We start from the raw sequence: 25,971 nt of genomic DNA, 5'->3' as shown, positions 1-25,971 counted from the left end.
AACCCTTTCTGTTGGGGTTAATTGCATAGTGGCATTCCAACAGCGCCATGTTCTCATCCCATGTCCACGTCTGAGCTTCTTGTTCCACTAGCCCATTTCTCATCATTTCATCATCTCATTTCAACAAATTTCATTTTTTAAGTTTTTTTAAACAATAAATTTAAGTTTAGAATTCAAAATTTCCTATTTGTGGATATAAAACTTTGGATTAATGTTCTGATTCTTTTCCCCTCAATTTTGTGCATGAATTTAAACATGCAAAGCATTAAGTGCAAAGAAATAGCATACTTACAATAGTGTGCTTGGATAATAGAGTAATAAGTATATAGGAAAGCATGAAATAAACAAATAAAGAGAGATATAAATGAGATGTAGACACAGAACCAGAATAATTTAAATACATTTTTAAAGAAATTGGAGCACATTTGTTACAACTGTGTCAAATGTTTTTATTTTAACAGGCTTGCAGGTAATAACTGTCTAGATAGATAGATGTAGATTTCCTTTTCTGAAGGTAAACTACATTTATGTTTATTTAACTGTGCAAGAAATATCATGAGACCTTTTTTTTAACAAATGACTGACCCATAACAAGAAATGGCCAACATTTTCCAGGTATTCTTCCACATTTTCCATGGGCTACTCTAACTGACCTTAAGTAAAGTGACACTACCGCCCTCTAGCGACAGTCTCATTAGTTGCACCAATCAGGGGCCACGACGATTCACCAATCCAAATGCAGCTATCGACATGGCAACATCGCCTCCTCCTATTGGCTCTCTTTCTCCTAACGTGTCATAAACAGGAAAGCTCCGGATGGTGATGATAATCCTGGATATAAACCGGAATATAATCGTATAATGAAGCCCTGAATGATCGGAAACGTTTTTAAAAAGAAAAGGAAATAATGGAGGTGAGATTAAATTTAGTTTTTTTTTCCGAGCTGGCTTTAAAAACTAGCCTGCGAGCTAACGCTAGCTAGCTGACACAGTCAAAAGTCCACTTAAGTGACAGAGAAATGAACACTTTACACTGAGTTTAAGTTAGCAAAGAAAACAGTCTGTCCTATGACATTTTTTAAGATACTTATTCACAATGTCTTCCTAACGGTTTAATGTGATATTGTCCTTTCCGTTAGTTAAATAAGAGAGGTAAAGAGGAAGTAAAAGGTGTAAATAACAAAATCTATTGGCTGTCTCCCTGCAGCGGAACATTCAGAACCTTCCCATCGACATACAGACCAGCAAACTTTTAGGTAAGACAAAAACACGCACATTTAAAACAAGCACTTGCTTTTCTATGTGTTCCTCTGCAGCTGGGCTACAAGCAGCTAATACAGCACTGTAGTCCTTTAGCATGCTGGCTGAAACAGATGTTACAGACGTAAACTCGCTCTGTGTGGTTGCAGACTGGCTGGTGGATCGGAGGCACTGTAACCTGAAATGGCAAAGTGCAGTGAAGGTGATCAGGGAGAAGATCAATGCTGCCATCCAGGACATGCCGGAGAACGAGGAGATCAAGGCGCTCCTCTCCGGCTCTTGTAGGTCCCCTACAACTCAATACACCCACCCATCCTTCCACTTCTCTGAGAGATGAATCTATTATGGACCCAGCAGGCTATTTAGCACCATTTCTACTCTTCTCAGGGACTCCCCTTTCCAACCAGATATAGGTTTCGGGTTACTTTATAATCATCAATGCAGGCTTAAACCCCACTTCACAACTTTATTAATGTTTTTTTTTTCTTGTTATCATTATTCTTTTTTTAAGGTGGTGTTACAACCCTGCTAATGACTGCAACAAAGTGGAGACTAACATTGGAGTTTTTTAATGGTTTTATTTTAAAATACTGTCTAATCTAAGCTAATAATGGTAGTCAGGAGAGCATCACAAGGTTTAGCAATAAGTGTTGTCCCTCCCAAGCCAACCTCAGGCATGCTTTTGCACAACTTGTGGACAACTAGCAGTTAACCTCAGGCAACTCCCAAAGACTCTTGCACTGCTACTGCAACACCAGCAGGGGTTGCAGAGGAGCATGGCTTTGGTGTTCATTGTATTTTAAGCAGCTGTTAATATGCACTGCTTTTAAATCTTCATCTATGTCTGTGCTTTGTTTACTTTCACTGACAGACATTCACTACTTTCACTGCTTGAGGATCGTGGAGATCCTGAAGGGAACTGAGGCTTCCTCCAAGAACATCTTTGGCAGATACTCATCACAGAGGATGAAGGTGAGAGGATTCATACATGTCAATGTCACATGTTAAGGGGATTTTTTTTATTTGGGTTTTCTGCTGTTAAACTTTCTCCCTTGTGGTTTTGTTTTCATAGGACTGGCAGGAGATTGTGTCTCTTTATGAAGCAGATAATGTCTATTTGGGTAAGTGTGTTAGGAAAATAAGGGAAAGACATATCAATATGTCTTCATTATAGTATAAAAACACCTGTGAACGCAGCTACGTGTCTTTTTGCTCTGTATTTTATACAGGGTGTCTTTGGCTCCTTTGAAAATAAATCTTAAAATATCTTTAATTCATATTTACTGACAGTATGGATGAGTTTTAAGTGTTTTTTGTCTTGTTAATGTGCAAATTTCCATCTCTCAGTGCTGCTATTTTTGTCCCATTTAAACATTTAGGTCGTGAAATGCGACTGTGTACAAACATGTGTTAATGCTTTATAGTTAAGCTAAGACTTTCATGCTGTTTAATATGCTTTAAACCAGTTAGCAATGAGATAATGTATCTGGTTAACCTAATTATTGTAGCTTATGCCTAAAAGAATGTCTTAAATATAGGGACCCCTGTACTTGGGTCCAGGTGGGAAATTGGTTTAGGCCCAGTTGGATGCTGATCTTGTAACATACTGGTGGAAAAGGCAAAGAAGACGAGTCTACCTGTTTACACAAAGTGCTTATGAGACCGTTTGTTGTCACTTTATGTCATATTGTCTATTTTTATTTTTTTAGCTTGTTTATTTTGTAGGGACAATAAACAAGGCATATATTTGACCTAAAAGCTCACTTTCATCTGTAGTTTTTAGACAGATGAACCGGATCAGTAAATATAAAAGCATTCTTTAGTGCAAATAAATTTCAACCATGTTAACCAAAGTTCATTTTCACACAGCTTGCTGTCTGCAGAACTGCGACTCTTTCAACCGCGTTTTCTGATGTTCTGTGGTCACAAATTTCACAACTCTGCTGCCTTAACAGAAAAACAGTTTAATCATCCGGTGTTGGTGACTAAAATGTAAAACTTTCCATGTACAGATTGCTTATATAGCAGCACGAAGCAAGTCCAAGAGAACTTCTTTAAATTCTAGAGCTCTGTGTGCACCTTCTAATGATCAAGTTTCCCAAGTAGGGCCTCGTGGATGTACAAAGTCTAACACGTGAATATCAAATACAGCTGATGTAGAGGAATATAGAAGTCACTTCACTATGGTTAGAAAACTTTAAATTAGCAGCTAAAACTGACATCTAGCAACATGAACCACCTTATATTTTGTCCTGGTGATTATTTTTAACTTTACTTTAAAAGAGTGTATTTTCACCATAGACTGTATGTAATTGGTGGCTGTAGAGGAGTCGCCCCCTGCTGGATGGAAAGAATGCAGCATTAAAGCACTTCCCATTGCTGTTTCAGATCTTGAAGCTATGCTGTATCTGTTATACAGTCTGTGGTTTTTGGTGTATTTTTCCAGCCCTTAAATTTAGTCTAAGATATGTTAAAGTTCCTGAAGTCTTGATTTAAGTCAAGATTTAACTTGCTTATACCTGTAGGCTCCCTCTTTTAAAGCAGGAAGGTTATGAAGTGTTAATTTTGCTGCTGCATTTGTGTAGCTTAGGATATCGACCACAAAATCCAGCTGAAGAAACAAAATAATTGCATGTGCTGAATGATAAAAAATGTGTTTGTGCGTCCCAGTGGAGTTGGCCAGCTTGCTGAGCCGCAACGTGAGCTACGAAGGCCCGGCTCTGAGGAGGCAGCTGGCCAAAGCTCAGCAGCTGCAGCAGGAGCTGAGCAGGCGGGAGGTGGAGTGCCAGAGCTCAGCTGCAGACTTGAGGGAACGCTACTACGCTGCCTGCAAACAGTATGGCATCACAGTAAGTGCAAGAACGTGCACACCTCTAGGAGAATATTCAGACACAAACACTCAGAGTTACGCATTTTATTAACTGATTGATGCGAATGTGAACAGAAAGCAGTAACCTTAGGCGGGGGCCTCACCCTGTAAGGCCATGAATGTAAGAACAAAGATTTTAAACTCAAATCTAAACTTCACAGGAAGCTGGTGGAAAAGCTTTAACAATCGTGTGCTATGTGAGGATTTCTGAGCCTTTGATTGACTTATTTGCTTCTTACAGGGTGAAAATGTGCCTCGAGAGCTTCAGGCTCTGGTGAAGGACTTACCAGCGGTTCTTGACGAAGTCGGGAAGGATGCTGCGAGGCTCGAAGAGCAAATACAACTTTATGCTGCCTTTACAAACTTTGTCTGTGACTGGTGAGTAAGGGATACAGTAGAGATGCCATGTTATGGGGGAAAAAAACATAATTACTGTTATTTTGGGCAATATTGAAATCTTAAGCATTTAAAATTGGTTAGTTACAAACTTAACAAACGGTTAAAAACTTTTCACGGGGAATCTCCTTGAACTTTAAATGTCGTTCAAACTGAAAACAAGTTAATAATTGAGTTATAAAAGGTGGGCCATTCTGTGAAGAGTGAGCCAAAAACAGATGGGATGAGAGACAATCTGAGTTAAAAAGACAAAGCCGGCTGCAGGCAACTGTTAATGATCCTTCAAGTTTCATGATCCTAACTCGTTCTAGATCAGGGCTGCCCAATCCCAGTCCTCGAGAGCTACTATCCTGCAGCTTTTAGATGCATCCCTACTCCAACACAGCTGAATCAAATGGTTTGATTACCTCTTCAGCATGCCATCATGTTTGGCAAAGGCCTGATAACAAGCCATTCATTTGATTCGGGTGTGTGGGAACAAGGATGCATCTAAAAGCTGCAGGACGGTAGCTCTCGAGGACCGGGATTGGGCACCCCTGGTCTAGATAGACCAAAGGCTCACTCATGAGTTAAAGCAGCTCCTTTGCTAATCAGAGGTAAAGTGGTTGGCTCTTCCAGTCCACGTGTTGATGTGTGCTTGGGCCAAAAAAGCATGAAAGGCCTTTATAAATGCATCTGTGACTGGGCGACTGCAGCTTTCAGTGTAAAAACTTTGTGTTTTCATAATATTGGAAGCTAAATTATTTTCAGTTGTAACTGAAATCCAGTTTATCATCCAGACTTAAAATATTATGTTTTGTTTTGTCGCAGTTTCTCTCAAATGTATATTTTTGCAGATACAGCTCAAACATCGGTGTATATCCATTAGAGCAGTTCACAAAAAACTAAGAAAGTAAACTTGAAAGAAACACTTTCTGTTCTGTTTAACTACATAAACCATAGATAATGTTTGTGCTGGGTCACATGAGCTCACATGTTGTCATTTGTAGGTCTGAGCCAGTACTCCCTATGCTGACATTTGCCCAAAAAAGAGGGAATGCAACATTTTATGAGTGGAGAACGGGGAAAGTCCCCACAGTTGTTGAAAGGCCAGTTTTGGATGAATCACCACCTGATACCATCACAGAGGACACGGTTAGTTTTACTGCATGTGTATTCTTGTTGTTGTGCTCATATAATTAAAACTAGTAAGAACCATTCATTATTCTATCTTAATGCAGTTCACTATGTAAACTGGGCCATAATTGAAATTATCAGTAAATGCCTGCATGTTTCAAAGTGATTCCAAATGTCCACTCACAGCAGGAGTTCTTTCTTACCGCTGTTTCTGCTTCATCTTCTAAAATCTGTTTTAGATCGACTGGGGCGACTTTGGCAAAGTATCAGATTCCCTGGGTGTGAGTTCAGGCATCACAGTCGAGGATGGAATAGACTGGGGAATCAGCCTGGAGCCGAACTCCAAGGTAGGGCGTCTGAACACGTCTGCGTTGCATCCTTTTCTCTAAAACAATGATAGAGTGCAATATAGTGATTTTTTTTTTTTTAAAGGTACATCCTCATCTTAAACCAGCTGCAGTGCCTGAATTTTGCAGCAGAAATTCAGTGTGTGTGAAAACATGTTAGCAAGCTGATTAACACCAAATAGGTCACAAGTTAACATACAAATGGCCAAAAATAACTGGCTAAAACTACAAGGTAAATCGTACATATGAAGCCTGGTAAAATAATAACAACAATAATAATGAAAACTTTTTTTCATTGTGTAGGTTCCACTAAAGCAAAGTTGCTTGCTCGCTATTGTCCCCCTTATGTGCAGCAATTTGCAACATAATTTGTGCCATTACTGCTGGCATGCAACTCCAGCTCTTTGGCACAACCAATGGTGTGGAAAATTGCATCTCCACAGTCTATCAGTGCAGGGTCCTGCAAGTGAACAGAACCAGTAGAGATGTTTGGGAGTGGGGTGGGGTGGGGGGTTCAAGAAAATTAGAAAAAATTAGAAAAAAATTGAAAATAAAAGACACTTTTTTTGTTTTTGTTTGAGTGACGCACTACCAGGTATATTTTTCCCTGCAGAGACACAATTAATTTCAGGGGACTGCAGTGAGTGACGTATACAATGTTGTGGTGATGTATTGTGTTGCAGCATCAGTGTGTGTAGGAAGTGGCCATTGAGTCAAGCATAACCTCAGATTAATGGATAAATGGTCAAAATAGATATCTTACTGTATAGTTGCTTGGAATATACAGGCGCTATGAATGAATGGTCAAAAACGTTGCACCATAAAATATTAAAAACGCTTTAATGGCATTTTTGTTAACTTTTAATAAAGTCAAATTAAATTTGGTTTGTTTTTTTGTTCTTTCATTATAATTGTTAATGCTTGATAATACATTTTGTTCTGTTTGGTGCAATCTCTCAGGTTCTGAAGGGAATATGCCAGAAAAAGTTTGAGAACTGCTGGATAAAGTAAAAGTATATGGTTACATGATTGCGGAACTACAGGATATATTGGGTGAAAATGTCTAAAAGTACTGTAGAGCTATGCCAGGCAGAAAAAGCTGTAATAAACCACAGTGTTGATTACTTTTTGGGAGAAGGTAGTCAGTTGAGTAATGGGAGGTAAAAGGCTGAACTATTCTCTCTCCGTCTCCCTCATCAGGACCCCGGGGCAGGCGGTATCGACTGGGGTGACAGCGCAGAAGCTCCCATTGAAATTGAAATTGTGGATGTGGGCACAGACTGTGAGAAACTTTTTTTTTTTTCCCCTTCTAATCCTTTTTATGTTTGCAGCTGTCACATGCTCAGCTGCTGAAATGTCCATTTGCTAAACAAGACTCATTTTATTTTGAAGGCCCTGAGGGAGTGGCGAGGGGAGAAGATGCTCTAACTATACTGGAAAACCCTCAGTCACGCAGCCGGTTCGTTGACGAGTTGATGGAGGTAAAAACTACAGTCATTCGATCTCAAATTACTTCTCCAAGACCCACAGATATTTGTATATAACCTAATGATATAAAGCTATAGGCAGAACACACAAGTGGAGCATTAAGCAGCTTAGAGGGAGAGTGTGTTGTTAAAAACTTTTTGTTTTACTCCAAACACACCAGGTTTGCTGGTGTGTTTGGAGTAAATGATAGTGAAAAGCATTTAACAGCATCGGTTTTAACTTTCAGACAAAAACGTGTAAGGTAACAGTTCCACAGACTGACACAGAGGACATTTTGTAATTTTTTTTTTATTTGTATGGTTTTAGTCTTTTGTTGTTGTTTATATTTATTGCAGTTTTTAAAAACTAAAATTTTGAAGGATAGAAGGAGTGACCTTTCAGTGACTAGCTAAGTGTTGCTCAGTTTTTTAGGTTGAACATTTGTATGTTAACTTAAGGTTGTGTGATGATTGTAAAATGTTCTGGACAAAATTATTGATGATGAAAATTTGTAAATATCATTTAGTCCCACAGGTCTCCTCACTAAGCCATTAAATCTATTTAAATTAAGGAAAAAGGTCTAATTGAACAGCTTAGTTTCAGATAGAAGTGCCAGGGAAATGCTTTTGGGGGTTTTTCTTGGCCACCCAAAAAGTTAGGAACACCCTGTTCCTGGAAGGTTAAAGCTTATGTCGTCTACAGGTTTTGTTGGAACACAACTGTGCGAGGGTCCACAAGCCAGCGTATGTGTAATGCTGGTCCCGAGCCCAGATAAATGGGAAGGGTTGTGTCAGAAAGAGCATCTGGCATAAAATCTTGGCCAAAATCAAACATGTGGATCATGAAGAATGAGATTTCCGTACTGGATCAGTCAGAGCCCAGGTTAACGAAGACCACCTTCAGTGCTGAATGTTCGTCAGAGTGCTGGTGAAAGCTTTGCTACTGTTGGCGAATGCAAAGGAAGAGGAAAGGGGGAAGGCATGTCAGGAGGCAGCGAGAGAGAAGGAAAGGCAGGGAGTGTGGAGGGTGAGAGGAGGGACTGTAAATGTTGGGATGACGCAAGAAAAATCTTGATGTCTGAAACATGACTGTAGCCACCAAAGGTATTTCTGCCATTAGGCTACAAATAAAGTACGCCATAGTCTTATGACTTCACCATCACCTCCTGCATTCACTTTGATGACGACTTATCTGCAGTCTTATTTAGCCATTTGCCAGTAAGCATCTTCTCTAGTACACATAATAGATTAACCAGTGAGCTATTTACATGTGTTTCATGTTGTGGAACAAAAGGTAAAATGTCCAAGGTTTGCGTTAACAACAGCCAAACTCAAGAGTTGACTCAGTTTTTAGCAGTCAATCCATGTAGTTGTGTGCACCATACTTATTATTTAATTCAAATCAAAACATTTTATTCCCAAGGCCATCAGAGCAGCACACATCTATCTGTACTTTTAATTAAGTGGGTACAGGGGGTGTCTGAAGCCTGCCTCATTTGATTTTTGTCTGGAGGCAGAGCACACTGCAAACAGGTTGCAGTAATTCACATGTTTTAGGTACTACTGAACATGAATAATAGTGCAGTAAAGTGTAATGTAGTATTCAAAGTATAACAATCCAGCAATCCAGTCAGGACGGAGTAAACCAAGAAGAAAGAAAACAAGAAAGCTGAATAAAATAGCTGCAGTGTGTTATCAAGGTGAAGGCTTTGAGACCACTGACAAGCAGCCTGACGTTCTTGTGAGCACAGCGGCTACATGTCATTATAAAGTTTTAGATAAGCTCAAAAGAGATGGCAACAAAGCTGCAAGAACGAAGTTAAAATGGTGAAAAAAGAACGCCAAGATTGAGGTCAAACAATTTCTAGTTGTAGCACTGAATCAAGACGAATGCATAGCAACAGTGAAATGCAGAGGCGGCCACTTTATACTCCAGATGAAGTGAAAAGGATTGGAATTGGGTCATGGTTTCGGTGTTTGGTACTAGTCAGGAGTGTCTCTGCTGCATGGTTAAACAGCTGCTGGTGCGATAAGGAAGACCTCTGCACAGAGAGAACTGCAGAAATTCAGGAAAGAGGCAATAAAGGCAGATGGTGTGATTTCATAATCTTTTACGTGGATTAAATAGAAAAATCTGGTCCTGATAAATGTTTAGCTGTTATGGTCTTATGCATTCAGACATAACAGAAGATTAGGATCTCAGTTTAACAATATTTCACCTGAAGGAATACTCCCGCTGTTGAGGTGCAATTGCATTTTTTACTTTGATATTTATATATAAGTGTTTGAATGCCAGATTTGGTTTTCTGTCACTAACGCATGACTCTGGCTTCATTTGTTGGTGCAGCTGGAGGTGTTCCTGACTCAGCGTCTGAGTGAGATGAGAGAAGAGGGCGATGTGGTAGCTATGAGCCAGTTCCAGCAGGCCCCCTCGGTCATCCAAGGCCAAACCTGCGAACACATCCAGGCGATGCTGTCTGAGGTGCAGGACCTTCTGGGGAGGCTCACCTCTCTCCGGATGCAGCACCTGTTCATGATTCACGCCTCTCCACGGTATGATGGTCGCCAGAATATCAGCATGATCACCACTGAGCTCTATTTCAGGAACCAATGTGAATACATAACCTTGTTGTAAAATAACACACATAAGATGAAGAACTATCATTTCAAACTTCTCTTTTAGCACTTTATTGTGACTTTTGTATATAATAGCTTAACAAGTTTATAGCTTAGAGCAAGGGTGGGGAACTCCAGGCCTTGAGGGCCGGTGTCCTGCAGGTTTTAGATCTCACCCTGCGTCACCACACCTGAATCAAATGATTAGTTCATTACCAGGCCTCTGGAGAACTTCAAGACATGTTGAGGAGGTCGTTTAACCATTTAAATCACCTGTGTTGGATCAAGGACACATCTAAACCCTGCAGGACGCCGGCCGTTGAGACCTGGAGTTCCCCATCCCTGTGCTTATTTCAGAAAGTGAAAGTTAGAATTTGTGCCACAAAATCTGGAGTTTCTGTACTCTTAAGGATCCCCTTTCTCCAATCAGACCCAGAAAAAACCTTTGCAGATAAAAAAATTGCAAGCCTGATATTACCTTGACATTCATGTCTGTGGTTAGTGTGATTAGCTCTGTGATTCATTTCTACCATAACTGGCTGTGATTTAAGAGACAGTTAACTTTTATTATTCTGTCTCTCTTCTGTAGAAGGGAAATTAAAGTATAGAATGCTTAATTAATTGCCTTGTAGCAGGTCCTTTTTTATGTAAAGTACACTGACAATACATTTTATTCTGTATAAATAATATAAGCTACTTTGAGCTGCTCACTTATTCACAGCGGGTAGCTCTGCATATTTGATTTGGCAGATTTTTACACCAGATGCCCTTCCTGACACAAACCCCTCTGTGACTCCTTGTGGGCTCAAACTGGGGCTCTTTTGCTTGTTAGGCAAATAAGTTAACCGCTACAATACAGAGCCACTTATTCAGTGTAAATGACATAAATCATTTCTATCATGAGCATCAGTTTTTAAATAAAGTGGAAAAACCCCTTTGTATGCATCAGAAATGTTGCACCTTTCGTTCATTATTTTTAATGTGATGTGCGTGTTCAGGTATGTTGAGCGCGTGTCAGAGATGCTGAGACAGAAAATGAAGCAGGCTGACATTCTGGTGCTGAAAGGAGCCACAATGGCAGAGAAGAGGCAGGAAGCCCTGCAGGAGCAGTCCAGGCTGGAGCCTCGTGTTGACCTGCTGGCAGGATGCACCCGGGAACTCCAGAAGCTGGTACAGCATTATTTTTTTGTATTTGTTTCTGTTGGCACGGTGGATAATTTACTAGCTATGTCAAATGAGGAGGCTGCAGGAAGCAGAAAATACTGAAAACTGTCATTGTGAGATCTCTGTTTAAATATGAGCAGACACATAAAGGTATTCATATTCTATGTGACATGGAAACGGTACAAATTCTAAGTGTTACGCCGACAATGTTCTCAGAAGTAACTGATGATTGTTATGTTTGTTTTCACAGATCGAGGCAGACATTTCAAAGCGATACCACAACAGGCCTGTGAACCTGATGGGGGTTAATATTTAGTGAACTTCAGACAGTCACTGAAAATATTTTGCCATGATCTACAACAGAAATTAAAAAAGTGATATTTAATGTAAACTTTTGTTGGGGTTTTTTTTTGTTCTTTGCGTTTTTGTATAACTGCTGTAGAGATAAAGAAACAAGCAATGTTGAAAATACTAAAACGTGATAAAAATAACTTGTGTATTGTTAGGATTGGTTTAAAACCAGGGAATAAAACTGGATTTTAAGCAGGTTTCAAGTTTTGATGCCCCTGTATTAAAACAAAATATATTACTGTCCAAAAGTCCGGAGCCACCACTCATTTCTTTATATTTCGCTTCCAAGAAACCTGATTTTCTTGAAATTTTTCTAAAGTGGACCTCTGAAGTTTTTCTTTGGACATTGACTGCTTTTTCACTCATTTTCAGTCCAGTCCTTGTACCTAACCATTTTCAGAGGAATGCTTGAAAAATGCCAAAGGCAACACTGATTTGCAGTTATAAACTGGTATATTTGCACCAACAAGGTGATTCTAAAAAAGCTATTGGCCAAAAAACAAACAAACTGCGTAGCGTGCACAGTGTGACCTTAAGAAATTTGAGAAAACTGGACAAGTTTGGGGCAAAAGGAGCGACAGACTTGAAAACATTTTTGAAAAACAGCAGATGAACAGTATCTGAAGGTCACGTCATTAAGAAATAGGAATAAATCCATCAAAGACCTGAGAGATGCATCTGGACCTTCAGCTGAGCCATGTACTGTTCACTGAAGCCGCGTCGGAAATGATGAAAACTTTTCATGACCACTGGCTGAAGAACAAGATCTTCTTTGTCGCTGATGTTTGCCAGAATTTTCTGGTTTATTTTGTTTTTCCGTATGTGTGTTTTGTTTCTTTAGACTATGCATCCATAATATGAATGTCATACTTTGACTTCTATATGTTATTATGACTGCAAAGGAACCTTACAAACCTCTTTAAATATATTTATAATATAAATACATTTTCATTTTATTATCATTGAAAAGCATTGTCATTGCTTTCAAGACTCACTATAATTAAAAAACTAAATATTTGAAATTTAAAAGACTGGGTGAAGGTGATTAAATCACCCCCAACTCATCATTCTTGATTTACAAATTCTTGTAAATCAAGAATTTACTATATTTAAGTTGTAAATTTACAAGAAAACACTAAGAAAAAGGTCAAATTTATGTCAACACTTAGCTAAATAAAAATGAATATTTTTACCTAAAAAAAAAAAAGTCCTCATAAATATATGAGGGGAAAAACGGAAAATGAAAATTAGTCAATGACATTAGTCATAACAAATATGACTAAAATATGACTAATTCAGCTCAACATTACCACTTTGTTTAGCTGAAAAGTGCAGTAACAAACTGTAACAAAGTGATTCCCTCAATATTTCCAACAATATTACAGCAGAATAAAGGGCCGCTGAGTTTTATGAAAAGGACACTTTGGCTGTAAAGTTATTACTTAATATGCGTGTAATGTGCTTTCCCGTTCTGCACTTTTTAGACTGTCCCGATGCAAAACAGGGTCGGAAAAATACAAAGCATATGAATGATGACACAGTGTTACCACTCGTTCTTGTTTAACAGGCTAAAAAGGTTTCAGTAACAGCGTTGCACATATGCTGTGAGGCACAACCTGCTATGGACAATTACAAAATAAAAATAAAAATGGTTTAAAAGTTCCAAGAGAGGTCAATAAAATCAAAACAAAAACGTGGATTTATAACTTAACACTGATTTTTTTTCTGGGTTCTGGAGAGCTAATTTGTACTTAAAATTATATTTTGAAACCACTTTTTCAACAAATAGGTTTACATTTAGTCTCAGGACAGATGTTTTTTTAAAATATTTTGTGCATATTGTTTTCAAATTCATGGCTGGGCCAGAAAATGGCCTGCAATTGTAGAATGCACTGAATTTCTCCCCAGCTTGAACCTTGAAAAGTAAAGCTGCCGATAATTGACTCAAAAAACGAAAAAGAAAGGAAATCCAAGATTTCCTAAATGTTCCAATTATATTTTAAGTAAACTAACTTCCCCCTTTTCACGTAATTTTGCGTGTTTTTCCCGTAATATTTACTTTTATTTCTTGTAAATCAAAACATTACAAAATATTTTTTATTTCGAATTTTTACCCTTGACCTTTTTTCATTATCATCATTATTATTATTATCATCTTTATTTTGCCGTCGTACACTTGTGGAAGATTACCAGCGGGGGAATTTTCAGTCGGCTGATGAAAGCTTGCCACTAGAATGTTCTACGCATGCTCTGTGTGAAAGCGTGTTTTGGTGTCAAGCGGCGCTGCTAGGCTAGCCGGGCTAGCTAGCAATTTTGCAAGTCATGGTGGGCCATTCAATGAGGAAAGGCTGGAGAGTGCTGTATCTGGCATCACTGTGGAACTTTTAATGAAAAAGGACTTGTTACTATTCTAAGCTGACTTTGAGGCATGAAGGCACACTTGCAAAATCTTCATGCGTAAGTATTGCAATCAAAAGGTTTTAAATTAAATAAGTAATACTGTGCGGCGAAACCGCATTGACTTAAGGCGCAAGCTAACGTTAGCAGACACGTAAATTAATAAAAGTGATGTTTACGGGAGGGCAATGAACATAGTGGTGTATCTTGTTTACGTTACTTTTAAAACTAACTGAATTGTTTAGGTAGTTAGAAGAAAACTAGCTCATAAGGCTAGCACAGTGTACGTTTTGAGTTCCAATAGTAGTTGGGCATTTTCTGTCAACCCCGCCCTTGCCCTATTCTTATTGGTCGGGAGTAACTGGAGTCATGTGTCGTCGCTGCGCCCAAAGCATGTGGATGGCTGTACTTTCTGTCAATCACCTTTTCACCACTTGTTGCTAGGGAGATTGTTGATGCTAGCTACAGCGGAAGTAGGCAGTCCTAAAATTAAAATATAAACAGAGAAAGCTGTCATTTATTTAAGGGTAAGTGGATAAAACGCATCACAGCTACTTTGTCTTGTGTAATAAGGTAATGCGTAGTACCGATAACCGGATTTTAAGAGACAGGGCAGCTAACAGCTAACGTCGTAAGGACGAAAGGAGGGAGGGACCGTGCCATCCACCTAACGTTGGTGCGTATGCTAGCAGCCCAGCGAGCTTTCTGGACTCCCTCATTCACCTTCAGCAGCACCCACACGAAGTAGTTGTCCTGTCAAGGGTGGGGTGATGCCTGGAGCTCTCTCTTCACCATCTCTGGGCTGCTGAATGTCCAGCAATGAGGAGGCATTGCGCGTTGCGAACCGACATCACTTATTTAGTCTTTAGAGGATGGAGTGGTTGCAATGGGCTAGCAAGTCCTGTTTTCATTAACATGTGCCTAAAGCAAATGTAGGTAGGTAAGGCTTGGCGTGCTTCAGGGCTGAATGTATTGTAATGTTTAATTTTATTGCAAAAGAGCATTAACACATTTATTTCTCACTTTTGCCAGGAATGGGATGATGACACTCTTTTGAAGAGCAGAGCTTTGACTTTAAACTGGACTCTCTAAAAAAGTGAAAACCTCATCTTGGATCCTATACAGCTTTTTGACATAGATAATCCTGTTGACAACCCTCCCCTTTGCTATATTTAACTGGTTTTTATGTTCATGTATCCATCTCAGTCTTTTAGTGGTAGTGGAGAACTATTGATCCAAGAAAGTTGGCCCCCTTTTTGTTTTTGTTTTTTACTTTCACCTTTTGTTCCTTTGTAAAGAAATGCTTTACCTGAAAAAGTACTTCACAGAGGGCCTGATTCAGTTCACCATCCTTCTGAGTCTCATTGGGGTGCGGGTGGACGTTGACACCTACCTAAACAATCAGCTGCCCCCACTGAGAGAGATCATCCTGGGGCCTAGCTCAGCCTACACCCAGACACAGTTTCACAACCTGCGCAACACGCTGGACGGCTATGGCATCCATCCAAAAAGTGTGGACCTCGATCGTTTCTTCACCACTAGACGACTGCTAAACCAGGTGCGCCAGCTGGATCGCCTCTTCGTGCCCAGTACAGAGCTCAACACCTGGCTAGTGCATCGTGACTCTGATACTGTGGTGTCCGCCAGCAGCCAGTCCAGCCCCACCATCACCCTGGACAATGGGGCCGGCCTAGAGGACGTTAACAACCCTGACGCTACCCCGGCCATGAGGGGAGGAAGTGGAGCGCCTGAATCCACATACAGTCTGAACACAGCGGACAGCAGCCTGGGAGCTGTGGCCCCCGAGGGCAACCAGGAGCACGGCAACAGGGATGGCAATGATGATCTCACAAAAGAGGTATGTTTCCACCAGGAGAGCATCAATCAAAATGTAGATGCTCTCCATTTAGCAGAATTTATGGATTTGAGTTATGTTAAAAGAGAATTTTTTTTCAACAAATAAGTAAATTTGTTTGTTACAGAAGCCAAAAATTAAACGCAGCATAAAGCAAAATAATTTAAATAATTACAGTAACTATGATACATATAGGCCATATAAAATCACATATATATATATATATGTATATGTGTGTGTGTGTGTGTGTGTGTGTGTGTGTGTGTGTGTGAGAGAATGGCAGATTTAAGAGTAGTCTAGCCTAGCAAAGTAAAAAAAAAAATAAAAAAAGAAAGAAGAGAGGAAAAAATGCTTTTTTTGTTACCTGAAAACATTGTATATATGTATTTATTAATAAATCCAGTATTTAGTATCCGTTTCCACTAAAAATAAATACAAAAAAGTTAATTCAACATAGCTTTACGGTGAGTAATAAAAACAGCCTCCACCCTAGGTCTTTTATCAGTGTGTGATATTTTTAGTCCAACCAGTTGAGTCACATTTAATACAGCTGTGGTTCTGGCCATATTTAACATTCTCCAACTTTGAAATGCATGGCGAGCAGCCCCCCCCCCCAAGTTTACTTCCTTACCTTAAAATGGAACGAAAGACATGATAACTATACAATTTTTTTTGTTTGTCTCTTTTACATTTAGTGCTTATGTGTTGTTATTTCTGAGAGTTAACTATTATGTGAAGTATTCTCGACACACAATGGCCATATTGACACTGTGGAGATCGAGTTCACAGTCATTATTGGATTGCAATAAAGCAAGACTTCTTTCTGATCACATGATAACTACCGTGCCCAAGTGTTTATGTCACGGTTACATCATCTGATTTGTGTTATATCCACTCTCAGATGAAAACGGCCCATATAAAAGGTTTAATAAAAAGTGACGATTTATCATATATTAGGTCATATTTTTAGTCGTGCACATGCCAAATATGTTGATAGTCAGTATGTGGCTATTAAAGTACCTTTCCTCTCTATACAGGGCCATTTTTCAATGGTTGCTCTGTGTTTTTTCAGGACATTGACTTGATTGACATCCTATGGCGACAGGACATTGATCTTGGCGCAGGAAGAGAAGTTTTTAACTACAGCAACCGTCAGAAGGAAAACGAGGAGGAGAAGCCCAGCCCACAGGAGAACAAAGACAGGAATGAGGAACAAGAAAGCTGGAGAAATGGCGTGAACTTACAAGGGGCTCCACCAGTGGATGGAGAGACTGGAGAGAGCATTCCTGAGCAGGTTTGTTAACACCAAACCTTTCATTATATGCTATTGTTTTTAGTCGGACGCCTGCCTTTTAAGACATAAAAAGGAAACTTAAAAATAGGAGCTGTACACTGGTGATAAAAAGGAAATTTTCTCTGCTCAGTATTAATTTTATAAATGTAGAGACTTTCCACTTAGTTTCTTTGCTGCATTTGACCAAGATGTTGCAAGTTTAAAAATCTGTGCTCAAAATCAAAATTGCTCCGCATGTATGTAATAGCATCATCTCGTTGTTGAGTCACGCAAGCCGGTAATATAAAGCACATCAAGCCGTTGCAGTTAGATTAAGGTAGAAGTTCATTTCACAGAGACGCACATGACTGTATTGCATTTATTTTAAGGGTTCACATCCAAGAGAATTTTCCAGCGAACCAGAGGCAGTTCAGAATCACAAGATCATGTTACCCACATAAAAGTACAACTGCACAGAGACGCATAGTGTCAAGCACAGGGTTTATACGAACCCATAACGAAATCAAAAGCAAAAGAAATTCGTGTTAAATATTGATTAGATACATTAGCTGGGGATTGACTTGACAAATACACAGAGTATTAACTAACTGCATTAATAGTCCAGGAAACAAATGAGAGATTACAGGAATTTGTCTGTTTAGGCCTTAAAATTTCAGCAGCTAGACTTAAAAGAAGGGGTTGGGGTTTTTTTTGTTTTTAAACCAATTATGACCAGATCGAGATGTATTTAGAAAAGTAAGTGCATTTCTGACTGTGTCTGTTTTTCCACATTACAAAGAAATGCTGCTGCGGTAAATCAAAGGAAACTGGCTGCATGGTAAAATTACAGAAAAAGTATTGACAGCTCGTTTCCTGGACTTTGTCCTGTAAAATAAAACAGAAGTTTTCTGTTAATTCACAGAAATCCCCCCCCTCTCCCCAACACACACACACACACACACACACACACACACACACACACACACACACACACACACACACACACACTTTTTCTGATATATAATGAAAGTAATAGTAAAACAAACCCAAAACAAACCCCCACCTGTTGGGTTTATTTTTTGTTTATCCGGTACTTTTTTGGCCTAGTATTGTATGCTATGGGTGATTTCTTTGTTAGTAAGAAGGTTGTAAAAATGACGATTACTCAGATCTCTGCCTCAGGTTAACAGTTCAGACTTTCATGAGGTTATCTTTCCTTAAAGAGAAAAATACAGTGAAAAGTCACAAATTTCTGCCTTTAAAAAAAAAAAAATAATAATTTAAACCCCCACATTGGGAGACATTTTTGGCCCTTGGGCCACATGTTGGACACCCCTGAGCTGGACTGTCGAAATGACTGATGCTTACAGCCTTAAACTGTTTGAGCTAATATGGGCAGGGTGTGAAAGCCCAAAGAAGGAGAGCCCTCAAAAAAGGAGGGTCTGAAGTCTGCTTCCAAGCAGAATCTGCTGGACTTTGCTTGTGATGTGAAACAATCACAAGCACTGTTAAGAAAGCAATGTCTTGATTTCTATTGGCAAAGTTAGTGACTAAGAAGCCATGATCGGGTTTGAGTTGGTTGATTGGCTGCGTAAAAAAAATAAAACCGCTCACAAACTGACAAAATCATTTGCATAGTTTTTGGGCTATAAATCCAAAGTGTGATATCATTTAAAGACGGTAAAGGATGACCTCAATAATGTGCCCGGAAACCCCTCAGGTGAGTCAATTGTTAACCTCAAGCACTGATTTACTGTTTAAACGTGCATGTAGCCTAATGTTAGCCACAATGGACCACTCTTAGATTAGGAGCTGTCCTGGCTGGGTGCACATGTTTTTGTAAAATGTATATTTTTGCTTTTAAACTTCGCTGTTGTATTTCTTTGTAATGTAAGTGTTGATTAGATTTTCTTCTCCTACCTGGAAGTAAAAAAATTATTAATTAATTAAGTAAAAAAAACATTTTTTGATTCCCCCCCCAAAAAGCATATGTGTAAGTGAATTAAAAAGATGTAACAAAGAGTTAACAAATGACCTAAAACAGTGGTTCTCACACCTTTTTTTTTTCTGGCTTTTCAGAAGCCCCAGTAAAAACCCATGTAAAAACAGCTGGTTAAAAATATTTGTATCTGATTTTTTTTTTTTTTTTTTTTTATATCGTCCTGGTGATTTTCCCCTGACGGGATGGCCGCAGCCTTAGTGAGCACCAGAGTTCTGAATATGCAGTAAAAAGCCGACCTTCAATTAACTAAGTTTTACTCCATATTTTTTCCCTGGTTGTGTGCCCCACAGTTTAAGAACTGCTGGCCTAAAATGGCAACTGCTTGTCAACTAGGAATGTCTTTGGTGAGGGAAGCCCTGGTTTATACCCTGGATAATTATTCAAATTTAGGCAGCAATCCCCCATACCAATTCATATATATGAACTTCTTCATGTGTGTACAAAAAAAGCCATTTTGTCTGGACAAATAAAATATAAGAGCTTCTCTTGTGAAAACACTTTAAGATTATTACCTTTCTTTTTTTTTTTCGGTGTTACCAGCTCCCAGCTCTCGGCACACAGACTTCACTGTCTCTACAAGAATGCTTGAGGCTGTTGGAGGCCACATTCCCTTTTGGAGAAGAAACTGAGGTAACAAAGAAAAATCTGCTGTTGAAATTGTCATGGCCACATATTTTATTTTTTTGGTGGCATCGCTTCTTCCCCTCCCTCCCACATACATGTGCGGAAAGCCTAAGGTAGTGAGAGCAGCAGAAGAAACCACTAACTAGGGAACAGAACAGACCAGCCATCAGGAAAAGCAAATATGATATTGACAAGTGTGAGGAGTTGGGGTGGAGGAAGCAGTAATTCAAGGCAGGCTAGAGCAGCCTAAGCAGGATGCCTTGGATTTGACTGATGAGATACGATGCACTCCCCTTTTCTCAAAACTTGAGCAGTTCTTACTTTAGTGCAGCTGAAAGATAAATCAGACATACAGTCTCATATTTTAAATTGGATAAATTGGCACAATAAGCTACATATAATGTAAAAAAACAAGTTTTTTTTTTAAATTTATGTGATATTTTTAATCAGTTTCCAGCCCCGGTTGTCAGCCCAGAAATTGCCGTTTCCAATGAAGAAGTTCCTTCTACATCTCAGGGCCTCCCTCTGGTGCCACAGCTGCCCTCAGCAGAACCACAGTTAGACCTGGAGCAGCAGTGGCAAGACATCATGGCCATCATGGAGCTACAAGTAAGATGGTTTTGTTTTGTCCTCATGATTGCTTGTGAAGTATATTTTGTAAGACCAGACACCTTCAGGTCTACATTAAATTCAAAATACTGAAATTATTTTAACATTGTTTTAAAATAATGCATTTTTCTCTTTAAACTCGTTTTTTTAAGGCAATGGAAGTGAACAACACTTCTCTCCACACCAATTCAAGCAGCGTAAGTGCCATAAGTGGGACAACTGAGTCAAGCACTGCGGGAAACTTTGAATTGTCTACTCGCTCGACACCAATAAACCAGGATGTCAGCCTTCATCAGGCTTCCCTCCCCAGCTGCAGCCAAGACTTCCCCCAGATTTTTAACCCTCAGCTGGACTCGGCAAGCATTGCCCCAAGAACCGCCACACTTAGACCCTCCTCCAGCAACTCCACTAACATCAACTCCACATTCGGAGCCACCAACCTAACTGGGATCTTTCTCCCGCCACACGTGAACAGTTCCAGTAACAACGTTACTTCCACCCCTGTCCTCCCCGATCCTTTCAGCACCCTGCTGGAGGAGTCGATGCTTGACGAAATCAGCCTGTTGGACCTCGCCATGGAGGAGGGCTTCAGTCAGGCCCAGGCGTCCCAGTTGGAGGATGAGCTTGACTCAGATTCTGGTCTTTCCCTGGACTCCAGCCACAGCCCGGCCTCCCCAAGCAGCTCAGAAACCTCCTGCTCATCTGCAGCTTCCTCCTCTTCAACGTCTGCCACTTTCTCGGAGGAAGGAGCTGTGGGCTACAGCACTGACTCTGAGGTGGCCACTGTAGAGACAGAGGAAGGAGCTGTTGGAGGTTACCAGCCTGAATATAGCAAGCTCTGCCGTATGAGCTATCAGGACCCCTCCCAGTTCCACACTCTCCCTCAACTTGACAGCATCAGCCATAATCATACCTACAACCTGCCGCTTTCCTCTGCCTTCTCTGAGCACCCAGAGCTCCCCATTTCGGTCGGGAAGAAGACTGTCCGTGACAAACAGAACTCAAAGCCTCAGCCTCCTCAGGACCTGCTCGACAAGCACTCAAGCCGCGACGAGCGCAGAGCCCGGGCCATGAAAATCCCCTTCTCCAATGAAAAGATCATCAACTTGCCCGTGGAAGAGTTCAACGAGCTGCTAGCCAAGCACCACCTGAGCGAAGCCCAGCTGGCCCTTATCCGTGACATCCGCAGGCGCGGGAAGAACAAGATGGCAGCCCAGAACTGCCGCAAACGCAAGCTGGACACCATCATAAAGCTGGAGCAGGGCGTCCAAGATCTGAGGCGCGACAAGGCCCGCCTGCTGAAGGAGAAGATGGAATTCATTCGCTCCATCCGGCAAATGAAGCAGAAGATGCAAAGCTTGTACCAAGAGGTGTTCACTCAGTTGCGGGACGAGGAGGGCCGGCCCTATCCTCCCAGCGAGTACTCGCTGCAGTACAGCGCCGACGGCAGCGTGCTCATCATGCCCCGCGGCGTGACGACCGCCGAGCAGAACCGAAAGCCAGAGAAAAAACAGAAGGACAAAAAGAAGTGAGGGAGCACAAACTGCTGTTTATTCTATAACTTTGCTAAGTCAGTAAGAAAGATTTCTGCAGACACGAGAGAGATGTCCTTATTTCCTTTAAGAAGATTGTGGTGAGTAGAAAAATGGCATTGTTGACTACTCTTCCTGCATTAGTTTCTCCCGTTTCATTCTGTTCCTACAATTTTTGTTCCTGGAAACAACTTTGACGCAGAAGTAGCTCTTCGTTCGAGTACTGAGATTTAATTATTTAGACGAGGAGAAGAGGGATATAAAAGGACATAAAACGAGCTATTAGGAAGAAGAAGAAAAAATTAGCTGCTCTTGATCCTTTTGCACCAAACCACTGAGGATGGAGGAGTTTCGCAGGGTGAAAGAAGGGACTGGGGGAGTACAAGAACACTGTCGAGGATGTTTGGAATACCTATGCACCGAAGGTTTTAAAGGACTATCAGATCACATCCCACCCTGGAGACTTTTGGTGATTTTCATAGTCACTGAGGCTTTTAAGTTGCAAAGAAATGCATCGATGGTTGTGAGTTTAGATACCAAAGGCCAAAAGGAAGTCCATTATTTTAGGATGCCAATTAACACCTATACTAACCAAAGGTTGTATTTGGTGCACATCACATGATCTGTATACATCTTAAATGCTCCAACACTGCACTCTAATTCTGTAGGTTCCAGTTTTCGAGTCAGGTGGCATCTAAGTTTAGAAGGCCATAAATAGATCGGGTTTGATGTGTGGAAGGTGGATGTTGAGATGAGAGGAGTGGGAGGCTGAGAGCATTCTTGCGCTGGTCACTGCTGAAAGAGGCCTGGAGGTGAAGTCTTTGAAGGGGAGCAGATTTAGGGAGGAGGCACGCTGCATTGCAAAATGTATCGACTTCCTTATAAATTATACATAGCACTGTAATTTGTCTTTAAAAGGCTTGGCTGTATGCATTTTGCCGTGTCTGTCGCTATTCCTTCGCTGCAGGTTTAAATACGGGAGCTGCGTTTAGGAAGGCTCTTATTAACTGTTCATAATCTGTAGTATAAGCAAGGTTATAGGTCTAGCCACATCAGCTTTACATAGACGCCTACACCCTTTTTGTTGAATTCTAAATTCTGAGCCTGTAATTAAAGGAAGAATTCAAGATAACGGTGATGGGCCAGGAGCTCCAGAGAGTAGTGCATTATTAAAACCAACTCCAGGCAGTCTTGAGTCAAAGTCATTCAGTTTTCTTGGATGCCCCATTTTTAGCATTAACAGAAGGCAGGCTCAGTTGACGCTGGGGTGTAGCAACTTCCCTTTCAAGTAACATACGCGCCAAATGTTAAATACAACAGTGTATTAGGGCCGGTTAAGGGCGAAAACAATTTAAAAAGCTTGGCGAAGCTGAGGTGAAGGCCTGAGACAAAAGAATAGAGATTTTTGTTGCTGTTGTTGTTGTTGTTTGTTTGTTTTCTCAGAATTGTTTTGCTTTAACCTCAAATTGAGGAGAAAAAACCTGTTTATTATTTCAAAACCAGAAACAAGAAACAAACTGGCAAATTTATGGGAAGAAGACCTGAAAAATTTAAGAGAAAAAGAATTAGGAGAATATTTACAGTCGAAAGAGATATTTTAGGAAAACAAAACAGGCAAATTCATGAGGAAAAAAATGGAAATTTACATTAAAATTGCAGAAAATTGGTGGAAAATTATCAAGGAAATGAAATGTAAATTCACAGTTTAAAAAAAAGTAAAAAGTCTGTAAAGAAAATTTATGAGAAAAAACAGACAATTCACAAGAAAAAATGCAAATTTCATAGAAAACTAGTTGCAAATGAATGAGAAAAGAATATGAAAATTAACAAAGCAAAAAGGAAATTGTGGAAAAAGAAAAGATCAATTCAAAAACATAAAGCTGTAACAAGAAAACAGGTTTTTTTTGGCTAGATAAGGTTGCTTGACTAAAAAAATGACCAAAAACAAAAAAACTACTTTGCGAGTTTCTATTCAGTTTCTACTCATATTTGCCAATTTTTTTTCTTGGAAATGTTTTAGAGTTCTCTATAATTGCAGTTTAAATCGAGTTGCCTGATTCTCCTCGCCCTGTAGATTTTGTTTTACTTTGAACGACCCCGGTACGGCGTTGCGACTGTACGAAAAACCACTTGAGGATTTTTTTTTTTAAACTGCTGTAAAGCCAAAGTGTTGGCTTCAATCAAGTTTTTGTGTTTATAACAGAGCGAGCCACGCGACTGATAACGCAAAAGCAATTCGAATGTGTGAAATGACGACACGTGTCGTGGCCACTTTGATCTGAATGCCTTTATTTAACGTTTCCGTCACTTTTATGGGTTTTGAGAACCGAAGAGAGGAGGGATTTAAAAAAAAAATGTTCTCAAAGTAGAAGTGCTATTACTTGTCTATTTGAATGAAGTTTGTCAGTACATGTGTTATATCACCTTCTTAAAAAAATAAATAAAATAGGTCCGTTGTGTCAGCTGAGATAGGAGATAGGCTAGATCTTTTTCCAAGAGGCTGAACAGAACTCACAACATTAAGATGATGTCCAAAAAAACAGTTTTGAACGGAGAAGTGTCCTCATTAAATGTGATATTCAGGCATGAACCTCTGGTTAACATTCACTTCAGTGTAACACCAACTACTTAGTACTGCTACTACTTAGTGCACTTTTTTTGTCTGTCTTGTTCTGTAAATATTTTCATGTTTGTGTTTGTTATGATTTTATGTAGTCTGTTTAAAAACGTCTCCATTAACGGTCACACCCTCTGCTTTGAGTTTGGATGTAGTTCCCTCCGTTTTGAGGTATTTGCTGGCAATCAAGAATTGTTTTTATTGATTAATAAAGTGTTTTTATTTTCACCTGTGACTCTTGTGTTCTAGTTGTCCATGTTTCAGGCTTCCAGTCAGCGAAGGCACTAGATACCTTGACCATGAACAACCTGAATAAGGTTTATTTTCAGCTTCCTTTTTTTCTATTATTTTTGGTTTCTTTTAGAGTAACTTTGCTTGATCCACAGCTCAAAATAACCCCTATTTATCTAATACTGACCAGCCCCTCAGGTCATCCCCTCCCTTTAAGCCACCTTTCTGCTGCTTGCAAACAAGGTTTGGATGTGGCGTGTTAAAACATCAATAATTCAGGGAACTCCCGCAGCTCTTCTGGAGGGAGATACCGAGGTGTTCTTGAGAGATATCATTCACCAGCGTGTCCTCCCTGTAGGGCATGCCTGAGACATCTCACCTGGGATGCATCCAAGAGGCATGGTCAGATACTCGAACCACTCCAGCTGGCTCCTTTCAGTGTCGAGCACTGGCTTTGCTCTGAGCCCCTCTCCTGATCTGTAATGCTGAGCCCAGACACCCTCCAGACGAAGCTCATTTTGGCCGCTTGTATCTGCGATCTCATTCTTTCGGGCACTACCCAGAGCAATAGGTGAGGTAGGAATGTAAATCACCAACTTTGCCTTCCTTTGCTTTTTCTTTATGCTTCTGTAGAGCTGACAGATGACCTCAACATTTCCATGCACTTGTATTCCAAGTTTGGTTTTGCAGCTTGATGTGCCCTGTTCGAACAGCACATGGGTGGGACTGCTGCTGTGCCTGAGATGATCAGATTAGAAATATTTACTCTTTGACATCATAAATGGTCAAGAGTAGGGGAAAAACCTGCCTGAAATGGTGCTGAGGTGCGTGCACGCGCTCACCTTTGAGATCTCACATATTGTTTGAAAGTCGGTCAATGTTTACTTTCAGCCGCTTCCTCGTCACAAGGGGTCGCCACAGCATGTTTTACACCGGATACCCTTCCTTATTCAACCCCAGAGGGGATTTGTGTCTCCGGCTGAAGTCAAACCAGCAATTTTATGCTTGTCATGCAAATATAATTGCCAGAAAATAAAGAAAGCCCTAATCGGTCCCCTTCAGTTATTATACCCCGAACAATGGTTTACCTTGAAGTAACCGGCTATCCAGACAGCAGAAACACTGTTTGACTTCCTGCTCTGGTCTCAGTTTTACATCGTGGCATTTATTGAAATGCAATTCAACTTTTTCTCTCAACAGTGACTTTTAACCTGCATGTGATAAAGAAAATCAGAAAAATTCAAGTA

The 25,971-nt window shown here is 40.1% G+C and overlaps 2 protein-coding genes across 4 annotated transcripts; both read left to right on the top strand.

The window, feature by feature from the left end:
- Positions 1-764: 764 nt before the first annotated feature.
- On the top strand, positions 765-11,624 carry cdk5rap3 (CDK5 regulatory subunit associated protein 3). Its single transcript, XM_040013988.1, has 14 exons — positions 765-913; positions 1,207-1,255; positions 1,409-1,540; positions 2,131-2,231; positions 2,332-2,380; positions 3,930-4,108; positions 4,370-4,506; positions 5,514-5,658; positions 5,880-5,987; positions 7,188-7,269; positions 7,380-7,468; positions 9,801-10,006; positions 11,068-11,239; positions 11,484-11,624. Exons 1-14 carry the CDS (start codon positions 908-910, stop codon positions 11,547-11,549), a joined length of 1,521 nt encoding a protein of 506 aa, XP_039869922.1. The 5' UTR covers positions 765-907; the 3' UTR covers positions 11,550-11,624.
- Positions 11,625-13,816: 2,192 nt separating this feature from the next.
- nfe2l1b (nuclear factor, erythroid 2-like 1b) lies at positions 13,817-24,728 on the top strand. Of its 3 annotated transcripts, none has more exons than XM_040013984.1 (6): positions 13,817-14,041; positions 15,014-15,839; positions 16,909-17,130; positions 19,652-19,741; positions 20,186-20,344; positions 20,497-24,728. In XM_040013984.1, exons 2-6 carry the CDS (start codon positions 15,282-15,284, stop codon positions 21,874-21,876), a joined length of 2,409 nt encoding a protein of 802 aa, XP_039869918.1. In that variant the 5' UTR covers positions 13,817-14,041; positions 15,014-15,281; the 3' UTR covers positions 21,877-24,728. The 3 variants fall into 3 exon arrangements, with proteins under 3 accessions (XP_039869918.1, XP_039869920.1, XP_039869919.1); XM_040013986.1 differs by lacking the exon at positions 13,817-14,041 and adding an exon at positions 14,057-14,913; XM_040013985.1 differs by lacking the exon at positions 13,817-14,041 and adding an exon at positions 14,057-14,917.
- The last annotated feature ends 1,243 nt before the right edge of the window (positions 24,729-25,971 follow it).

The sequence above is a fragment of the Simochromis diagramma genome, unplaced genomic scaffold (genome assembly GCF_900408965.1).
Source record: "Simochromis diagramma unplaced genomic scaffold, fSimDia1.1 OVJJ01000669.1, whole genome shotgun sequence".
In the NCBI taxonomy this organism is placed as follows: domain Eukaryota; kingdom Metazoa; phylum Chordata; class Actinopteri; order Cichliformes; family Cichlidae; genus Simochromis; species Simochromis diagramma.
Note: the sequence above shows the minus strand (reverse complement) of the source record. Positions and strands in the feature narration are given on the sequence as shown.

Bases quoted from the DNA above. Each gene is read 5' to 3' on its own strand.
- cdk5rap3 (XM_040013988.1), top strand. The intron at 1,256-1,408 runs GTAAGACAAAAA...GTGTGGTTGCAG, and splicing joins ACAGACCAGCAAACTTTTAG to ACTGGCTGGTGGATCGGAGG. The intron at 2,232-2,331 runs GTGAGAGGATTC...TTGTTTTCATAG, and splicing joins ACTCATCACAGAGGATGAAG to GACTGGCAGGAGATTGTGTC.
- nfe2l1b (XM_040013984.1), top strand. From the start codon at position 15,282: ATGCTTTACCTGAAAAAGTACTTCACAGAGGGCCTGATTCAGTTCACC. The intron at 17,131-19,651 runs GTTTGTTAACAC...CGGTGTTACCAG, and splicing joins GAGAGAGCATTCCTGAGCAG to CTCCCAGCTCTCGGCACACA. The intron at 19,742-20,185 runs GTAACAAAGAAA...ATTTTTAATCAG, and splicing joins CTTTTGGAGAAGAAACTGAG to TTTCCAGCCCCGGTTGTCAG.